The 19,618-nt window shown below is 46.8% G+C and overlaps 1 protein-coding gene across 2 annotated transcripts in view; it reads right to left on the reverse strand.

Moving 5' to 3' along the window:
* LOC119433594 (MIF4G domain-containing protein B) overlaps positions 1-14,438 on the reverse strand; it is a 49,455-nt gene extending 35,017 nt beyond the window's left edge. Inside the window, exons 1-3 of one of the 2 annotated variants that reach the window (XM_049659265.1) lie at positions 14,149-14,438; positions 10,608-10,772; positions 2,896-3,028 (exon numbers count right to left, since the gene is read on the reverse strand). In XM_049659265.1, coding sequence (XP_049515222.1) covers positions 2,896-3,028; positions 10,608-10,772; positions 14,149-14,256 — 406 coding nt within the window. In that variant the 5' untranslated portion in view covers positions 14,257-14,438. Of the gene's footprint in view, positions 1-2,841; positions 3,029-10,607; positions 10,773-14,148 lie in introns of both variants that reach the window. The other variant, XM_049659264.1, reaches the window with a different exon arrangement.
* Between the last annotated feature and the right edge of the window lie 5,180 nt (positions 14,439-19,618).

The following is a 19,618-nucleotide window of genomic DNA, read 5'->3' on the forward strand; positions in this document are numbered from 1 at the left end:
TGCACACTTTTTTTACAATACTAAGTTTACAATACGACTCCATGAGGTGGCGCGACTTGTCTGAAATTGTTGTACACTACACTTCCGGTTTTCTATGGACGCAATCTCCGGGAACCTAGCCTATAACAGCTTCGCTGTTAAAATTCGAAGCCCTTCCACTACTGTGAAGATGGAAGCCAGCGGAGCTGCGACTATGTTGGGTCTGCTATAGTGAATATTGCTATAGTGAATTTATACATTATCATTGACTATATTGAGCGTCTTCGGCATGCTCGTCAAAGAGCAAGGGCACCGGCGTTCTGTTTTCGCCCGGCGCGATGGCCAAGTAGTGCGTTTGCTGCGCCAAGTCCGCTTCATCGTCATAGACTAGCGTATGATCCACACCGTTCACAGCCGCGGCGCATTGCACGACATCGTCCGGATCCTGGAAGATGTGGTTAAACGAGCGTCCGTCCCATAGCGAGTCCAAAAGGCAACTGATGATAACCGCGCTCGCGCGATCTCTACGTCACGAGACAAAGGGGCAGAACGATTGGTGGGACGTGCCGCCGCCGAGTATCGCGACACTTGGGAAAAAGGCATCGGCGGTGGCGAGGCGCATATAACAATGGACCATCCATCATCATCAGTTTTGAAACCTGCGCTAAGGCACAACTGGCGGGAAACCGCCACGCACATGCAGCCAAACCACCACGCACATGGAGCCGAAATTGTTGTTCTACGTGCCGTTGGATCATGGATGCCGTGCCCCAACGGCACAAGCGCAAACCGAGGGGCGCCAACGAGCCAGCGGCGGAAGACGACTCTCGATGCAATGCTGATGATGATAGTTTTAAATGCGAAGCATTTCTTGGCGAACATTTGCCACTTTGGCAGTATCTATCTATCTAGCCGACTACGTCTTGGTCCTTTCGTTAACTTGGTAGGTACCAAAATTGCCATAGTATGACAAGAGTATGACGAACAATAATGATAGCTCATGGCATGACTATCATGACATGTGTGTCATGTAGGTGATGAAAGAGCCGCCTACGTCTTGGTGCTCTCATGGTCGTTTCGTAAACTTGGTAGGTACCAAAATTGGCATAGTATGACAAGAGTGTAGGACGAACATAAATGATAGGCCGTGACATAAATGATAGGTCGTGACATAAATGTCATGACATGTGTTGCTCTCATGTTCGTTTTGTTAACTTGGTATGTAACGATAATGAGTTCGGACATGGGCACTAAGTGAAGGAAACACTAACGGATGATGGTAGAAGTCACTCAGCATGACTCAGCAAAAACGACAAAGACTCAGCAAAAAAGTTGTCGCAGTTTCACCCTCATCAATTGCATCAATTGCGATAGCAAATTTGTAGAGAGCTATACGGAGTAATGATAGTAGCTTTATCAGCTGTATAAACTTGGACATGCAGCAGCACCGGCAACACGCAGAACGGTTGTCGACGCCGTCGGTGTTTTGCCCGCGTTCGCACAAAACGCGTGCGGCGTTGGTGAGTGTTGCCGGAGTCTCTGGGGGCGGCTCGGAGGTTTTCGACGACATCAGAACGGGACACTCATCGAGCAGCGTCGGAAGTCTATAAATAGGCACTTGGTGCCGCAGCTAAACGTCGACTCCGGCGTCAGCAACCGGCGTGTGATCGCGAGTGGCGGAGAAAATCATCCAACCACATCGACCGCACAGGCCCTCCACGTGGTGCAAGGTGCTGAACAAAAATTGAATTTCTCACAGTGAAATCCGTCAGAAAAATGGTAAAGTACGACTTTACTATTCGGTGTCGGATTCGCCGTCGGATTGTTTACCAATTGGCGTCGGATTGTAATTTGACTGTACGAGAAAACCTAATTCTGCTACGAGGAAACTCAAACATTTCTACCAGACCTGCGCGCGTCAGAGCAATAGCAAACAATTAATAAAATAATGAAAAAAGGTGCTAGGGCGTTCACATTTTAATATAAGACCACTTTTATTGCCCCTGCAAAAACGTCTTTTCAGCAATGCATTTCAGTTTAAAAGTGAAGCCGTCTTTAAGGGGACGGTGTAAGCTTGGTCTTTGTAAGCTGGCTTTCCCACGTGATGTGTTGCAGTGAATGAAGCCTACTTGCCGTATGCGAACGATGCGATGCGAACGGGTCCCGATAACGCTATCCCGTTCTACTCTTAAAGGCGAAGCTTAAGCGTCCTCAAAGTTTTTTTTAAAACGAAACTGCGAGCACATAATGAAGACGCTTGAAAACCGTGGAGCTATTTGTCTTCACCGCTTCTATAATTGTATGCTGACGGCACAGCAAAGAATGGCAAATATAACTGCATGTGGAAATTTTTTTCATTCCCCCACGATCTCTGTGCTGAGAAAGAAAAAAAAAACGAAAAGCTTTTTTTGGCCCCGAATCTTGACGGGTTTTTTTTTCCAGGCCCTCATGTCTCTAATCCAGCTATACAGATGCTACCCTGTGTGATATACCTTGTCCCCAATTAACATTCATAATCTACCTTCCGTGCATTTGCATTCCTTAATTACCGCTGCACTTTCTCTAATTACTGATCATGAACGGAAAGCGCTTATCAGTGTGACATAGCGCTCCTGACTGGAAAGTAGCGAGCGCAGATCGTGTTAATTAGAGTAAATGAACGCAAAATGACGATTATTGTTCGTAGAAAAGTTAGGAAATCACGAATATCCGTGCACCCCTAATGAAATGTCGAAGATATCTACAGCAGTGTTTCAACCGCAGGATCGCTGCGGCATGAAATTGATTATTATTTTTTTTTACCCTGTACCACACCACTACATGTTCCTTTTTTTTTTTTTTTTGAAATCTGGAAGCTCGTACCGCATAGAGCTCTTTGTACTACGCTGACGCGCTGGCTTGTCGATGTGGCAGCACCTTGTTCTTCCTTGCGTGACGCCTCGTGACCCGAAAGACTGCGATCCACGCCCTCACTGGTGCTGGTTTCAGGCTTTCGCCGCTGCTGCCGCTTTCGTCGACCGCTGGCTCTGGTCGAGGACGGTGGCGCACGCTGCGTGAGGGAGCGTAGCGGAACACGCGTTTTATTCGCGGTAGCAAGTTATATGCACACTCGTGAACAAAAGTAAACGGAGTGCAGGCTCACCGAAAAAACTTAATTTATCCGTAATTCGCGCGCACAACAGTGAAATTGAGTGTAATAGAAAGTTTGCAATTGCGGAGTTTGGATGGCAGTCCTCAATTTCAAGTTACACATTCATAGGCGGAGAAGAAAATTTACTTTATACCGGAACCCCTGGTCCATGTACTTTAGCCCATAGAACCACACTAGAGGCGCGCTTGCGCCGTCGCCGTGCTGTCCCGGGTGCGACGGCGCATGCGCAGCCCGGTCGCACGCCCTCTTGGGGAAGTTTTGAGTTAACATGGTCTGCTGCGGCTGCGAGTGCCAGCAGCTAAGGCGAGCAGGGCTGGTGCCGCGATGCCCACTGCCTTCTCGCGCGCCCAGTGTTCGAGACGACTTCATCGGTCGAGTTTCGGAGGAGTGGCACAGTGAAATGGTGAGGCGAGTGGCAGCACGGAACGTTCATTTCGGGACAAGCACGCGCGCTCCGCGTTGCAGGCGCTCTTCATTAGGCCAGCGTTGGGACCGTGATTGCGCGCGCTTATCGAGTCACTATTGTTCAAGTGTGCCTTTGGGCCGTGCCACCACTCGTAAGCGAATGTCTACGACTATGTATACTGCCCGTAAAATACGAGCTTTATCTTGGTGTAATATTATAATACTTCGCTGTTTCTGTCAATGCTTCGTCCTTCGTCATTCTCGCCCCAGGTGGAAAACTTGCAAGCACCTTCAAAGTGATCTTAAAATTAAAAGTACCGCAAATGGCTACACGTACGAAGTGAAAACTAGCTTTACTTGCTCAAGCTCCAATGTAATTTATATGCTCGAGTGCTCCTTCTGTAAGAAGCTATATATCGGTGAAACGGGACAATCAGTGAACATCATGCTAAACGGACATCGCGCGGACACAGCTAAAAAGCTTCCCAAAGCCGTCGCCGATCATTTCAACCAATCAGATCATAACTTTGATGAACTTATACTCTACATACTACAGACAAATTTTCGTTCTGCGCGAGACAGAAAATATAGAGAATCGTACCTCATTGATAAGTTCAAGACATTACAACCAATAGGCATGAACGTTTCAAAGGGAGCTTTAGAATCTATTCGCTATGCTAAATTGAAAAGCACAGGCAACAGCACTTAGTTATTGTTCATTGAGTTGCTTAGTTTTCTTTTTTTTTTGTTATTCGATTGCCAATAATATTCCAACCTCCCTTTGCTTTCACTCAATCCTTTCGTTCTTTTATCTATATATCCGAGTTACAAAGCTGTAAACTTGATACTTGAACTTATTGAGATATGGCGATTGAATACTTTTTCTAAAAAAATTTGATGGCCTAAATTTAAAATATACTTCTTCCAGCAGGCAGATCTTAGCGTTCTCGTTTGAATTCAAGATTCATTTTATCCGGTGCTGAGGTTGCGGAGCAAAACGATTTTTCCGTTCCCAGATGTTTAGACAGGGGCTCCCGTGCTTTTAAAACTCCCTTTTAGGCTTATAAGTATGGGGTTTTCAATCGGGTTGGGTCGATGTTGGCAACCTGTGGCGGCCATGTTGTTTTGGTGGCGTCTGTCTAATCTGTTTATTATTCAGTCACCGATGCCAAACCACGGCAAGTTACACGATTGAGCAGCACGTCCAAATGATAAAACTATTATCAAAATGACTGTTCGTTAGTGCAAACGTTGCGCGCGTTGCGCCCATTTTACGGCAGACGCGGTGGCCAAATTCGAGACGATCGGTTCAGCCAACACCCGTTACGCACACCGTACCCGTACGTCAAAGGAACGCCAGAACATCGCCGCTGTCTGTGAAAGTGTGCAGGAGAACCCGAGCCAGTCAATTTCTCGCCGTGCACAAGAACTTGGCCTTTCGCAGACTTCAACTTGGCGAACACCCATCCAAGATCCAACTGACCCAGGAGCTCAAAGTTAATGACCATAGACAACGCCGTTTGTTCGCTGACTGTGGGCTTCGGAGCGTTCGGAAAATGACCCCAATTTTGGCCGAAAGATCATCTTTAGCGACTAGTTGCATTTTTTGGACGAATGGCTATGTTAACAAGCACAAATGCCGTATATGGGACGACGCAACCCACGCGGAGTTCACCAGGTGGCAATGCATCCAGAAAAGGTTACTGCTTGGTGCGGATTTTGGGCCGGCGGCGTCATTGGTCAGTACTTCTTTTTGGGAACGACGTTGGTGAGGCCATCACCGTCAACGTCGAGCGCTACAGAACGATGATAACCGATGTTTGGCCCAAATTGAACGACATGGACGTAGACGACATGTGGTTCCAGCAGGACGGCGCTACGTGCCACACAGCGGACGCCACGATGGACATTCTTCATGTACAATTTCAGGCAGGCCCGTAGCCAGGGGGGGGGGGGGGGGGGGTTCCTAGCAGGGCTGCCGCCACCCCGCTGCGCAAAGAAACTGTCAACAGCTGCTCACCATGTGCAAGACTGCGCAGATCTTTCCGTGCCCATGTCCTACGGCGCTGAGTACCTCGGCCGAACGGGGCGCCGCGTGAGCGACCCGGAGTATCACAAAAGAGCAGAGGACGCCGCACCCGACAGTCAGCGCCCGATAAACAGAGAGGGGCGGCTGCGCTCCTGACTTCGCCGCCACTGCGACCCCCCCCCCCCCCCCTCTTTTTCTCCTAGTATTTAAAAAAGTTGCATAATGTACATACCGAGATTTTTACCGAAAATAATTACTTAAAAATAGGTGCTTTCCTGCAACTAGTCAAGGTCTTAGCAGTTCAAGGTCAAATAGTCAAGGTCTTAGCAAACTTCTTGGTTACGGCCCTGATTCGAGGGTATGGTTATATCTCGAAGAGATGTCATGGATTGGCCCCCAAGATCGTGCGATTTGACCCCGCTAGAGTTTTTCTTGTAGGGGTTCCTGAAGTCGCAGGTCTGTGCCAATAAGCCGCAATCGACCGAGGCCCTTAAAGTCAACATGACCCAGGCCATCGTTCAAATACAGCCGGATCTATGCGGCCGAGTCATTGAAAATTACACCACTTGGATACGTGCCACCGTGAGAAGCCTGCGGGCCGACATTTGAATGATGTTATATGAAATATAATGCTCAATAGCCTGGCAAGGGAACAAGAATTCAGGATCGCCAGTCAGCCTCGAGAGTCTGTAAAGGAGTACGTTTATCTAGGCCAATTACTCACAGGGGACCCTGATCATGAGAAAGAAATTTACAGAAGAATAAAATTGGGATTGGAGTGCATACAGCCGGCATTGCCAAATCCTGACTGGGAGCTTACCACTGCCGTTGAAGAGAAAAGTGCACAATCATTGACATTCTACCGGTGCTAACATATGGGGCAGAAACGTGGAGGTTAACAAAGAAGCTCGAGAACAAGTTAAGGACCGCACAAAGAGCGATGGAACGAAACATGTTAGGCCTAACATTAAGAGACAGGAAGATAGCGGTGTGGATCAGAGAGCAAACGGGGATAGCCGATATTCTAGTTGAGCTGGGCTTGCCATGTAATGCGTAGGATGGATAACCGGTTGACCATTATGGTTACAGAATGGATACGAAGAGAAGGGAAACGCAGTCGAGGACGGCAGAAAACCAGGTGGGATGATGAAGTTAGGAAATTCGCAGGCGCAAGTTGGAATACGCTAGCGCAAGACAGGGGTAATTGGAGATCGCAGGGAGAGGCCTTCGTCCTGCAGTGGACACAAATATAGGCTGATGACGATGATGATGATATTCCATACATAATGGCATGCATGGGCCTTTCAAATAAAAAAAAGAATTTCTTTAATACCTAACACTTTTATTCCATTTCAACATCGACCCACCCTTATAGAAAAACCCTTTAGTTACGAGTCCATTTTGGCTAGGCCAATCGTGTTCTGCGAAATTTCGCACCGTTTTAAATTTGTACGCATAAGACCCGAGCGGCGCACAGAAATTAGTGCAGAGTTCAAGCTTAGTCAGGCGCCAGCTTGACTACGAAGAGGGTGCGAGAGTGCTTCGAAAAATTGGGGCAGGAATACAAAATTCCAGTACAATTCCAATCACACTGGAAAGGTCTCCGTGGAAGATACCCAATGGCTTCAGCGCAGACTGTCACAAAATCAGACACTTGGAAACGCTGCGCCAATCTGGACACGGACACTTGTCACAGCCGAAGCTAACTTAAATAATTTTTGGCAGCCATACCAGAAGCAGCATACGTTCTCTTTTTTTCTTTGACAGAACATTGTTATCAGCTTCAAAAGAACATGGGGGTAGACTTGGTGGGCTCGGTTATAGTATAATTGCCCGCGTGAAATTAAGAATACCACAACAACAACACAAGGACTCATCGACGGGACGAGCTCTAACTACCAACTGAGGATGAATGTTTGCGTCGCGGCAGAATCCATTCAAATGCGCACTTTGCAATGCTCTTGCGGAGGGCACATGAATTGTTGCGACTTGCAAGTAAGCGAATTTCATCAAATACGGACGCAAATCGGCCCGGGAGCTACTGAAGAAACATCCTTGATTGGATCGCACGACCGCCTTATGGAGTAACTAATTCCCTAACCCGCACGTTAGCTAAAGAGAAGATGACTCGGTGGAACAACGATGCGTCCCGAAGCCTAATCGTTTCTAGTACTGTTTTTGCAGCATATATGCGCTATCAGATGGGATTAAGAACGGGACGTGTTAAACAAAGTTGCTAAAAATATTTACACCTGGCACGCTCCAATACTTACCGCGTGCATTCGACGAGCACTAGCTGAGGGCAATACATTATCCTCCGCTCACGCTTGCCGTTGCCTCTGGCATTACATCATGCCGTCAGTTAACAATCCACCCGTTTTTCGCGAGAAGATGGATGACTGAAGTGTCTCCGTAAGTCAACTGTGGCCATGTGTTGGCGAAGATGAGCCGAGAAATATGCTGACAAATATGGTCTCTATATGATCATTTCTAATAACACTGGGAAAGTGGAATGCCGTTTTGCTCTCACACTGTTACCATTATTCGCCATGAATGTCTGGAGAATTACTTTCTTGAACACTATATAATCAAGCCATTTTTACTGTACCACTGCTTCTCAGATATTTTTTTTTGGACTGGTTAACCACACTGTCTGGTTCTTGGAATATTAATGATTTCAAATAGAATACGAACATTAACAAAATATTTGCTTCAAACATCAATTACTAATCGTATAGTAAAGTTGTGTTGAATATAATATTAGCACACTGCTACCATTCAGCTATCGCGTGTACAACCATGTACATTTTGAGAAGTCGTCTTACCATTTTATATTAAGACCATTTCTAATACTGTGTATTACCTGCACATTACCTGTTACTTCGTTGCTTGCAATTTTATTTTATTATTATATATTTTTTACTGACTGCAACCGCTCCCCATCGGCGATACCTTTTGGTATTACCACACACGCTAAAGCAAATAAACTGAGGAAATTGACAAAAAATTTGAGAACATCGTAACTGCGTTCGGTTGGATGAATAAGCCAAGTTTTGCAACTCATAATCAGTTTGGGATGTTTACAACAGTAAGCCATCGAACTGGCGTGAGGCAAATGGTGTTCCCGTGCATCGAGAGAAAGGTCAATGCCTCCTTTAGTAAAGGAGGCATTGAAAAGGTCCATACGCCCTCATGTCGTGACGAGACAGCTGCGTTGCACGTGACCACATTCAGAAGGTCGTTTATGCGTCGGGTCCTCTCCGTAGTTCAAAAACGCATCACCTACACCACTTCACTCTACTTGCATCAATTATTTCATCTCTACGAACATTCAGCAAGCGTTGGTGAATGCACCATCAGCACAAACTGAAACTCGAAATTTTAATAACTGATAAAAACGCCTGCTACGCATAATTACGTGGAAATATCAAGCGCAATTACATTGTATCTGGTGTCTGAGCATGTACAATATTTCCACGCGTACGGTTAGGAATCTGAATTAAGCCACTGTTACAAAGTCAAGTGAACTTGGAAACGCAACAACACATTGGGGTAGTTTCGGAATTGTTCGCGGTTGAAGTTAGGCTGACGGTAGATGAGCGCAACACTTCCCCAGTCCATCGCTTCATTCGCGTGGTTCTCGATCACAGGGACATAAACAAAGACGCCATTTTGTGTGACTGCCACTGTGTGATCAATCGTCACACGGCAGTAAAATTTGCTATACGCTGGCCAGAATGCACAGGTGACTCAAATGCCGGTACTTGTCATGACGAAAGTAAACCCACTGAGCCTGCACTGCATAGTGATATGCCTCCCGCATGAGCGTTAATTAAATTAAAATTAAATTATGGGGTTTTACGTACGAAAACCACGATCTGATTACGAGGCACGCCGTAGTGGGTGGACTCCGGAGCAATTTTGACCGCTTGGGGTTCTTTAACGTGCACCTAAATCTAAGTACACGGGTGTTTTCACATTTCGCCCCCATCGAAATGCGGCCGCCGTGGCCGGGATTCGATCCCGCGACCTCGCGACCTTAAGTTAACAGCCCAACACCATAGCCACTAAGCAACCATGGCGGATCGACATGTTAATTGTTGATGTTATGTGAAGATCGATGGTGTACTCAATTTTATCGTTGGCCATAATGTCAAGTTTTAACTGTCATACTGCGAACATGCGCCTGCGAATTATTAGAGGAAGGCACCCTGCCAGAAATACAAGGGCTTGCGTTATTAACGCGAGATCGCAGAAACTCTGGCGTCGGCGTCCCGTGAACGAAAATAACCGTGTATATTCTATACGGGACTTAAGTTATTCTATCACTAAAGTTGCTCATATCTTGCCTTACATTCTTTACATAGTTATTCCTCGGAACTTTGCGAATGACAGCACACAACCAGAGTCACGAAACAAAACACCGAAAGCGCGTGCCTTTTATGCTAAATTTTCTCAGACTGAAATACTAAAAGTGTGAAACAATAACAGAAGAACGCCCCACGCAAGAGGCCGCGTTTCTACCAGAAAGCTCGGCTTTGTGCATAGCGTTCGCCGCCAGCGTTTCCCGGTAAACAATACGGTTACATAAGCTGCAGTTGCTGGGAAGCGTGAGAAGCAGTCAGGGATCTTTGTATGATATCGCGTTCTACTCTTGAAGGCGAAGCTTGCGCGTCCTCCAAGTTTTCCTTCCCATCGGAATACGGCCACGGTAGCACAGAGTCCTAACCATGACCTCGAGCATGGCACAGCATCGAAAGATCTGTTTAAAATTACTGCGTGTTGTGGATGGTTCCTTACATAAGCTCTGCGATAGTCTATTACTCGTGCCGTTTTCACATTTTATTGCTTATGCCATGTAGAGATGAACGAATGTTACGCTTATGAGTACAAAACGTTATGCTGCACTGCCACCAGCATCGGCACTCGATGCGTGGTCCTTGTGGCGATGCAGGTATAGAGTGTAAATAAAAATACATAGACAAATAGATAAACGCCGTTGCTATACTCATCAGACGCGAGTCGATGGAAGATCGTGCTCACATTCAAAGGTTCTGCCGTCGCTGTCGACGTGGGCTGCGGCGTGGAAGCCGCCGTCCCAGCAGTGTCGGACAACGGCTTTACATCGCAAGCGCTTTCAGCGCCCCCACGGGTCAGCGGCAGGACTTCCTGATTGGCGGGTGGCTCGCTGGTCACTAACGGCCATATCTGCAACAAAAAAAAACGCAGCCGAGCGCTTAAGAATACTTCCCTACGTATTTTGAATGCAGTAGATTGTGCATAACCTTGATCGTCGCATCCATTTAGTGCTATTCGAATCCGAACAGGTCGGTAAACGAAGCCGGGGTGCTATGCTGGGCATCGCTAACTTCCGCCAAGCTTGCTTTGTGTGCCAATTAATTTCAGAGAACGCAACAGCTCTGTTCTGAGGAGTGGGCCGTCCAGCGGGCCAGGGCTATTGCCGAGGATCTCGGAAGATTTTTCTCCGGCGATGGACCCCTGGCAGCCTAGCCCCGGGCACCAACAGCCATAACCGTTGGACATATAAAGTTTATTCCTATCCTATCCCGTTCTGAGGTTTCGCAAAAGCGGAATAGTAAACAAATTTTATCAGGTAACTTTCGCTGAGAATAAAGAGAGCCAGAGGCCGCATTTTCCAACGATGCCATTTCTTTTGCCATTCCTCTCGTCCATCGTCAGTGGCTCGGACGTCTCCGCATCACCATTATCGCTGGGAACGTCCACGATTGGCCGAGCGCTTGGCAAAAGGAATGACAAACAAAATATCACATTACAAGATACGGGCTCAGGACCGAGAGAATCTAACGATTCTATTTATTTGTTCGCGACGTTCAACATCCCGAAGCATGCAGCGCTGGGCCTATGAGCAAACGTATAGTGAAGTGCTCCAGATTAAGTTCGACCACCTGATGCTGTTTAGGGAGCACCTAAATTTAAGTATGCGAGGGCTTTCGCATTTCGCATAGGTGGTGCCGTCCCGAGATTTCTCTTTCGCAATTCGCACATGCGCACAAGCGTCGGGTAAAGGTGGCGCAGCTCTCGCGTGTCTGCACCGTTGACTATGGGTGTGCGAATAGATATTTTGAGACCGAATCGAATAGAATCGAACAATGCCAGAAGCGAATTGAATCGAATATCGCATACTGTTCGAATAGTTTTCCAATAATGAAAAGCCGTTATCACAATTATATAAAAGGATGTTAACGTCCCAGTATTCTTAAAGTTAGCAAGCCTCCTAGTTTACGTACATAATATACATAGTCCGTTATGAAGCGTTGTTTATTAAAAGAAGAAATGCAGCATTATGGCCAAAGAAGTAGTTTGTTCGCTTGCGCAGGGCTTTCCAGAGAGTGCGAATGATCGCTGTACCGCCTGCGAAGTATGGCTACCCAAGTGACTTAGCCTGCCCCGCTACGCAAGTTCTCATGCTTGATTTCTATACTATGCCTACCCGGTTGAAAATTTATCGTAGTTCTCCAATTTTGTGGGCTATTTGGCGCAGTTGACATTTTGAAATTTTCGGGAAGTATTACAATGATATTGCCATTTACGAATAGTGAATATTCGATTCGAAGAACAGAGAGCTTTAGAATAGGGGCCCCAAACGTTTTGGGGCCCCAAAGAAATAGCGTCGGAGTCACTGCGCATGCGGGAGACGCAAATGCCTTTGGATTTTGCGTCGGACACGCTATTTCACTGTTTAGCGGGAGCCCCAAAAGCTGACCCAGAGGCTTTGCGTCAACAAACATGGCGGCACCCATCAAAGCGACGGTTCTAACCGAGCACCAAACTGGGATCGATTCATGGTGAGGCGTGAAGTTCGTAAGCTATAGGAGAAGTGACTGCGGTTATCGCTTTCTCTCAACGAACGTGTGTAATGAAGATTGATTCATTAGACACCGCTGATTCCGAATTAGATTGTCGATTTCATGGTTCGTATAGAGCTAAGAGGGATTAACTAGGCTGGTCAAGGCACGTAAAGTTGGTTACTCAAAACTAAGCGCCACAAATTGCTTGCTGCTGATAGAATAATCTCTAAATTGCAATAAAGGCAAGAGCACGAAAGTCAAAATTACTCTTCTTATCGTAAAATGGTATAGTTTGTTTCAATATTTAGAGTAGTTTTTCTTTGACACCATAGTGGCGCTGCAAGCGCAAGACGCTATTTGCAAACGCAAAGCCCTATAAAAATCTTCGCTCCTGCTCGCCCCAACGCTAAAACCCGCAAAATGCTTTGGGGCCACAAATTTTTGGCGCACCTGTTCTAAAACTCGCTAATGAATCGAATGGCACACAATTCGATTTGTTATTTGGAAGTTTGGAATATTCGCAATAAAGAACTTGCAACCACTGTCTCAGATGAGTTTTTTTTTTTCACTCCACTCAACCTACGATGAAACGCCTACTTTTTAGGTCTTGAAAGTTTGGTCAATTAACCATCGGCTAATTTATTAGTGACTCGATGGAGGCGAAATGCAAAAACGCCCTTGTGCTTGCGTTGTAGTGCACGTCAAAGAACCCCACGTGGCCAAATTAATCCGGAGCCCTCCACTACGGCGTGCCTCATAATCAGAACTGGTTTTGGCACTTAAACCCCAGAAAGAAAGAAAAAGAAGAAAATCGATCGCGGTTAATTTTCCAACCAAGTTCTTCGGTTGAACCGCCCAAAAAAGATGAGCTTAACCTGCCGTCCGAAAGTGCTTGTGCGCACCTGAAAATATCGCTTGAAGTAGCTCGCCTTCTTAAAAGAGTAAGGTATGTAGTAGAGAAATCATTGTTCATAAAAAGCAAACGCAAAAATAGCAATTAAGGTTACATATTTAGACTAACAGCGCAAGCGTAAAACGTAAAAAGCTCGCGCTGCTAGTCTATACAGAGTGTTTCACTTTAGCTGCACCAAATTTTAAAAAATTGCCTGTGGCAGACAGCACAATTTTAATCCTTGATCTAAACTACTCGATGAGGCGGCCATTACTTCCACAGAAAATCAAATGACCTAATTGAAGTATTACCATAATTACACTAATTAACTTTTTAATTAATTATTTTATGGTACATATTTCAATCTACGAATTATAGCCGCTGAGTTCGCAAGGCCACTACGAATGTTTCACATTTCAAATTGATATGACCACGGTAACTGAGCGGTAAAAGCGAAATTCTAATCTTCAAGTAACTCTTTGCAGCTCGTTTGCCTTACTTTCTTGGGGTCCCGCCGTCCGTTGGGCGCTATACCTTTCCAAGATGACGGTGCGTTTTCAGGCCCGTGCGGGTTTTCTTGAGCGCTAGCACCCTCCGTCACACCCTAAGCCTGAGCTCGAATATCTGATTCTTCGTTCAGCAGCACAGTGTTCCATCGCTCAAGACAGAGATGACGGGGGGCTATAGTAAGTCGCGAGGTCATGTCTGCCAGCCTACGCGAACTTACAACCCTTCCAATTTTCGACGCCCTCCTTAAACGAAGCGTCGTCAAAGATACCGAAAGCACATTGTTCGAACATCGTTAGACCGAGGCGCAATCCGTGCCGTTTAAGGGTAAGTAGAAACACGTGGCCCTGCTCACCTGTTGACGCCTTCCCGTCCGGTGCTCCTCAGGTCGTCCTATCGCACCAGTAGCCGACGATCGAATCAAGGCGGTGGTTGCGCCGTTCAAAAGCAGAGTTCCTTTCATGAACCCTCCTCCACCTTGTGGAATTCCGCAGAACTAATTTGCTAAAAGCAGGGTTGCGGGAAACGGCGGAGAGTCGTTCGGTGACAAGTGCAGCTCAACAACACGCGCTCAGTTGTAAAAGCGGATTTAAAACCTTACGGCCCCTCGGCCCCTTCATCTGCGTGGGGGTGAAGGTCGTGCTTCCGACCTCAGGGAACTTCCGGTCGCGTACACTTCGACTGGCTGTTCGACATCGTCGATATGGCCCTTTCCTCGCTTATCGCGCGTTGAGATCGTGCTCAGTTTCCAAGCATCAGGTCACAATTTCGTAAACTGCGCATGAGCGCGATAACGTGTTGCCGTGTGCCGAAGCCAGAAGCAGGTTATTGCATGCGTTATGGCGAGCGTCGCGAACTAACAGTGAAGCGAACAAAACGGAAAAGATTGAACTTGAATGAAGGCTTACTAACAGAAACAGTGACATGCTCGGCATTTGCTACGAGTGATTCGATTTCGTTGACGTGATCATGAAAGCGGGAACAGCATGCATTAAGCCCTTCGATTGTCTCTTTCTGAAAGTCTCCTTGCATGGCTGGCTTGAGGCATTAGCGCCTGTAAGACGCGTATGTAATGTTATGCGAGAGTGAACATTTCGGACGACAACGGGACAGCCTGTGCAACCGGGACACTCTGTGACAGATATTTCTGGCAGCATCCTAAGCCGTACCTGCATCGCCAACTGCCCCCCGCCCTTTCAGCGGCGGGGCTGACTCATTATCGCCCTTCTTCTAATGCGTGCGGTGATTCGCACATTACCGAGAATATCTTTCTTAGCGAGTTAGCCCCCCCTTTTCCGCATGGGGTATGTGGGATTCTGGCTTCTTTCGTGGGCCGAACCCGGAGATTGCAGTGTAAAAATGTGGGCCCATCCTGAAGGTTTAGTGCAGACCAAAATGTGACGCTCTTCTGACTCCCCTCGCGCGAGGGGGTGACGCGATAGAGCGCGTTGCGCCGTCTCTCCGTCTTCAGCACGAGGGGGAGTTATACGTGGCGCTCGCGCCGGGGAAATTTCCGTACATTGGGAGACCGGCACGTCATGAAACTGGCGCTCGCTCGCTAATCACCCTTGCAATGCCCAAAGAAAGTGCTGACCGAAGATGGACTTTGAAGAGTGGAGGAGAAAGACGCAGAGTCTGCCGGACTATGCGGCGATGAAAAATGCCGAAACTCCCGAGGAACCGGAAGCTCGACTTTAAAAGGCTAAGGCTCGCACTAGGCCGGCGTGACACCGATTTTGGTCTACCGACTGTTGGCGACAGCGTGTTTTTCCTTTAAACCGTTTGCCACAGCGTTTTTCGTCCAGTAAACCGCTGTCGCCAAAAGTCGGCAGACCAAAATCGGTGTCATGTCAGCCTAGTGTGAATGAGCCTTTAGGGACTCTCAACGCGCACGAACTGCTGAGACGCCCCAGAGCGGGAAGCTCGACTCCATAATTATTTACACGGCTCATACACCCCATTCACACCCGGAACTCGTTCAGGAAGACATTGTCTTTCATTGACATCAACTGCAGGTTGAATCGCTGTCCAACATTTATTGCGATAGCAATTATATGGACACTCCAAAAGCATTCCTGCCGTCGTCGTCGTCGCCGCCGTGAGGTTCTGTATACAAAGTTCAACGGCGATAAACTCGTCGCCGCGCGCCGTATGCTGCATGTGCGAGTGAAAGCGCGCGAGGTTCGCGCGCTTTCACGGAGAGTGAATGCACGGCGGGGAGCAAACACGACGTCTCCGGTTGTGCGAAAGGCCATTGGGGGATGGGAGGGAGGGAGGGAAGGCGACGTTTAGCTGCGGCACTAAATGCGTATCTATATATACGGGCGCAAGGCAACTGGCGACTCAATCTCCCACGCGAAAGGAGGATAGCGGGATGGCAGCGCGGAAGGGAGAGTGCGCAGCTTCTACTCTGCCACGAATTGCGTACTTGTACTTTGCGCGGCTGAGGGCTGTCGCGCGCACCGTATCTTGAAAGCGATCTCCACACGGCTCTGACCTTGGTATGCGCTGTGCTTTCGCCGCTCAGTTTCCGTTGAAGCGATAGCTCCCACAGCTCTTGCTCACCCCAGCGTTTTGACAGTGCTTGTCTGATGTCGTCGAGTGTGATCTATTCATGTTTGCTTGAGCGCGCTGAAACCATGCTTGCTATTTCAGTAATTCAGTTAGTAAGCGAATGTGTCCAAGTTTACGCAGCCCATAAAACTACTATCCTTACTCCGTATACTCTACTAGTAAATTTGCTATTGCAATTGATGCTTTGTCTTTCGGGCGAAACTGCGACTTTTTAAGAACTTCACGCTCGTTGGCTCCTCATCATTGGTTTCTATGGCCTTAGGCAAACGTGCCTGGCCGCAAAGGCACATTTCGGAAGGATGTGTCTTTCCTTTCTGGTCCTGCGTTTTCTCTTCTTCAAGCAGCTTCTTCGAGGAGGTTTTATAACTGCCGCCGTGTTTCATATAGGTACGATCTTTCGGTAACAAAAAGTCGTCCGACACACTCTATTGAATAGCATGAAGAGAAAGAAAGAGAGAGATAGAAAGAAACAAAGAAAAGGTGAGGTGGATGACCAGTAGAAGTCCGCATTGCTACCCTGCACAGGGGAAAGGGAGAAGGGATTCAAAGATATAAACTGGAATCAGCGCACACATTTGAACCGGCAGACGTCACCATCATAGTCTATACAGCTCGCAGGCCCGTATAGACCGCAGTAAGCGAGCTAGCGTTCTGGTTGCCTTTAGAGCACACGCCAGTTCTGATCCCTATCCAAGTATTTGTTGCTCTGACAGTGGCCTCCCTGCCTTTCCTCTCTTCTATTTCTCTCTGTCTGAGAGTGGCCGGCTGTCCAGTGTCTTTAATGTGGTACGTAGCAGCTGCGTCCAGCTACTATATACCGGGGGCAAACGCAGAGAATATGTGAGATTGTTTCTTCACGGCTGCAGTTGTCACAGGTGGGGGTGTCGGCCCAACCAATAATAAACGAGCAATGACTTGGTAAACGCAGCGCCAAGCCACACCCTACGCCTCTCTGTGACCGATAAAAATTATAAGGCTAGGTTGAGTTCTGACCAAAAGTGCGTGCGTCGACAGGGTGTGTAGAAAAAAGTCGCGTCGAGAAAATTGATTCCGCAGTAGCCTATGTATGTATTTTCCGCAACATAAGCGTCAAATCCAGTGATGGATGACCATTACGTCACAGTCTACCCACCAAACCACCAATTAAGGTGGATGAAAGAGGATTAAGGTGGATTAGGGTGGATTAAATCTGATTAAGCTGGATGAAGGATAGTTAAGATAGATTAGGGTGTCTTTGTCTTGATGCTTTAATTGCATATATATATATATATATATATATATATATATATATATATATATATATATAATTTCGTCATTTTAGAAGAACACATAACAGCTTCGCTGGTCGTCCTTCTTCATTCTTCACAGATTAGACGGGCACTAAGTTTTTTCTCTCTCTAACACACACATCTTGGTAGCCCAAGTGGCTGGTAGATATTCAAGTCAGGAGCCAGGGAATGCAGTAAACTGTTCGTAGATGTCGCCAAATTACACAACGCTTGGAGCGTAAAATTCTGTAAAACGCGCCAGATTGAATTAACGTTGACGAGACTGCGCAGCCGCTGTCCCGGCCCAACATTGCGTGCAGGTCCGGTCCGGCTCCCTTTCCATTATGTCTCGAAACTAAGTTAAGTGATTTGATATAATTTCTTACAGGGTCCTCATCGTTTCTTCTCCTCGCGGAGAAAGGCATTGGAAATTCCACGGCCACAGCTTAGTCTCCCTTTCACCACTCTGCTTTCGGAGCATTCGTGCTGAGGCGCACTCACAACAATATTTACGTCGTCATTGGGAAAACCTGCATTGCGGAGCGCGCCTACATTACTGTTGTGGTGATTCTGGTAAAGCCGCCGAAGAGAAGGAAGTGCATCCAGGGTCCGAGGAAGAAGGGGAGAAAAATTAAAAAAAAATTTAACAAATTTATTTTAAATTTCGATCATAATACCACCCGGTTCGTGGCCTATCCGACACAGTGGGTTGTGCCATTCATTGAGGCATCATCATCATCATCATGGGACAGCCGGCAAACAGCCTGAGTCACTATCCTGGTCATATGCAGGTGTAAAACCGGTGGATCTGTTGACCGTGGTAGGCGTCGCGAATGCCATTTCCGCCATTTCCGGATTTCACACCCATATTTCTGGCTGAACTATTAGCAATCACCTTAGCTCTTCGAAAACTTCCTTTAAATTATTCAACAGTGGTTATAGTGACTGATTCACTGTCAGTATGCAGCTCACTCACATCATCTTCAGACACTACTGTAACCAATACATTTAAATCATTAACCCCTCCAAACTTAGATCTGGTGAGATTGGTATGGGTTCCAGGCCATCGTCGTATCTTTTTAAATGAGATGGCTGACCCACATGCACGGATATCTCTTGTTGGACCAGTTATATCCGTTATGCCTACTTCAGCTTATGTCACTGCGGCTAGGTTTAGAAAATATTTCTTTTTCCAAGATTCTACGAAACTGAAAAACCAAACGTCGGAATTTAATTATTGGTCCTTTTCATGGGGCTATAAATGGTGTCCCACATGTAATTTAGAAACCTCCATAACAAAATTACGCTGCCGCGCATTCCACCATTAAATTTTTACCTATAGAGGTCTGGTCTGGCACCATCCCCTATGTGTCCTACCTGCCAGGAACCTGGAAACATTGACCCCTTTCCACTAGCATGCCATCGATTTTGAAATCAGAGGAAGAAATTCGAATTTTCATTCCGAAAATTAGGCATTTCTTTAACTACGCAAAACAACCTCTCTTTCGGGGCTTCTTCAAAACAGGTAATACTTCAAAAATATTAAGTAAAAGTTCAAGCGCACAATTCTCGGCCAATCTCCCAGTGTGGGTACGAGTCATAGTATGAGGCCATCCTCATCACCATCATCATTAAATAACGGAGCCACCGTTCTTGGGCAATGTCACAAGGATGCTTGCTCAGCCATTGAAGAACTTAGAGTTCTCTCGAAAATACTTTTGTTAAATATACAATGATTAGTTGTTAAGGCGAAATCCTTAGTTGGCTCCTGGCGGGTCAAAAATTTGACCGTCCGGAAAATTCAGTGTCACCAAAATTGATGGTGCCACCAACAAAAGTCGTGGATTCTAGTGCCTTAATTAACTCTAACTTAATTAAGATAGAGTTCATTAAGGCACCCGTGCCCACGACCTTAGGTGGGAATCAAATACACGACCTTTGGTGACAGAAAACAAGCAATAGGAAGTAACAACGCATTCAAAT

The sequence above is a fragment of the Dermacentor silvarum genome, chromosome 11, assembly GCF_013339745.2.
Source record: "Dermacentor silvarum isolate Dsil-2018 chromosome 11, BIME_Dsil_1.4, whole genome shotgun sequence".
NCBI lineage: Eukaryota > Metazoa > Arthropoda > Arachnida > Ixodida > Ixodidae > Dermacentor > Dermacentor silvarum.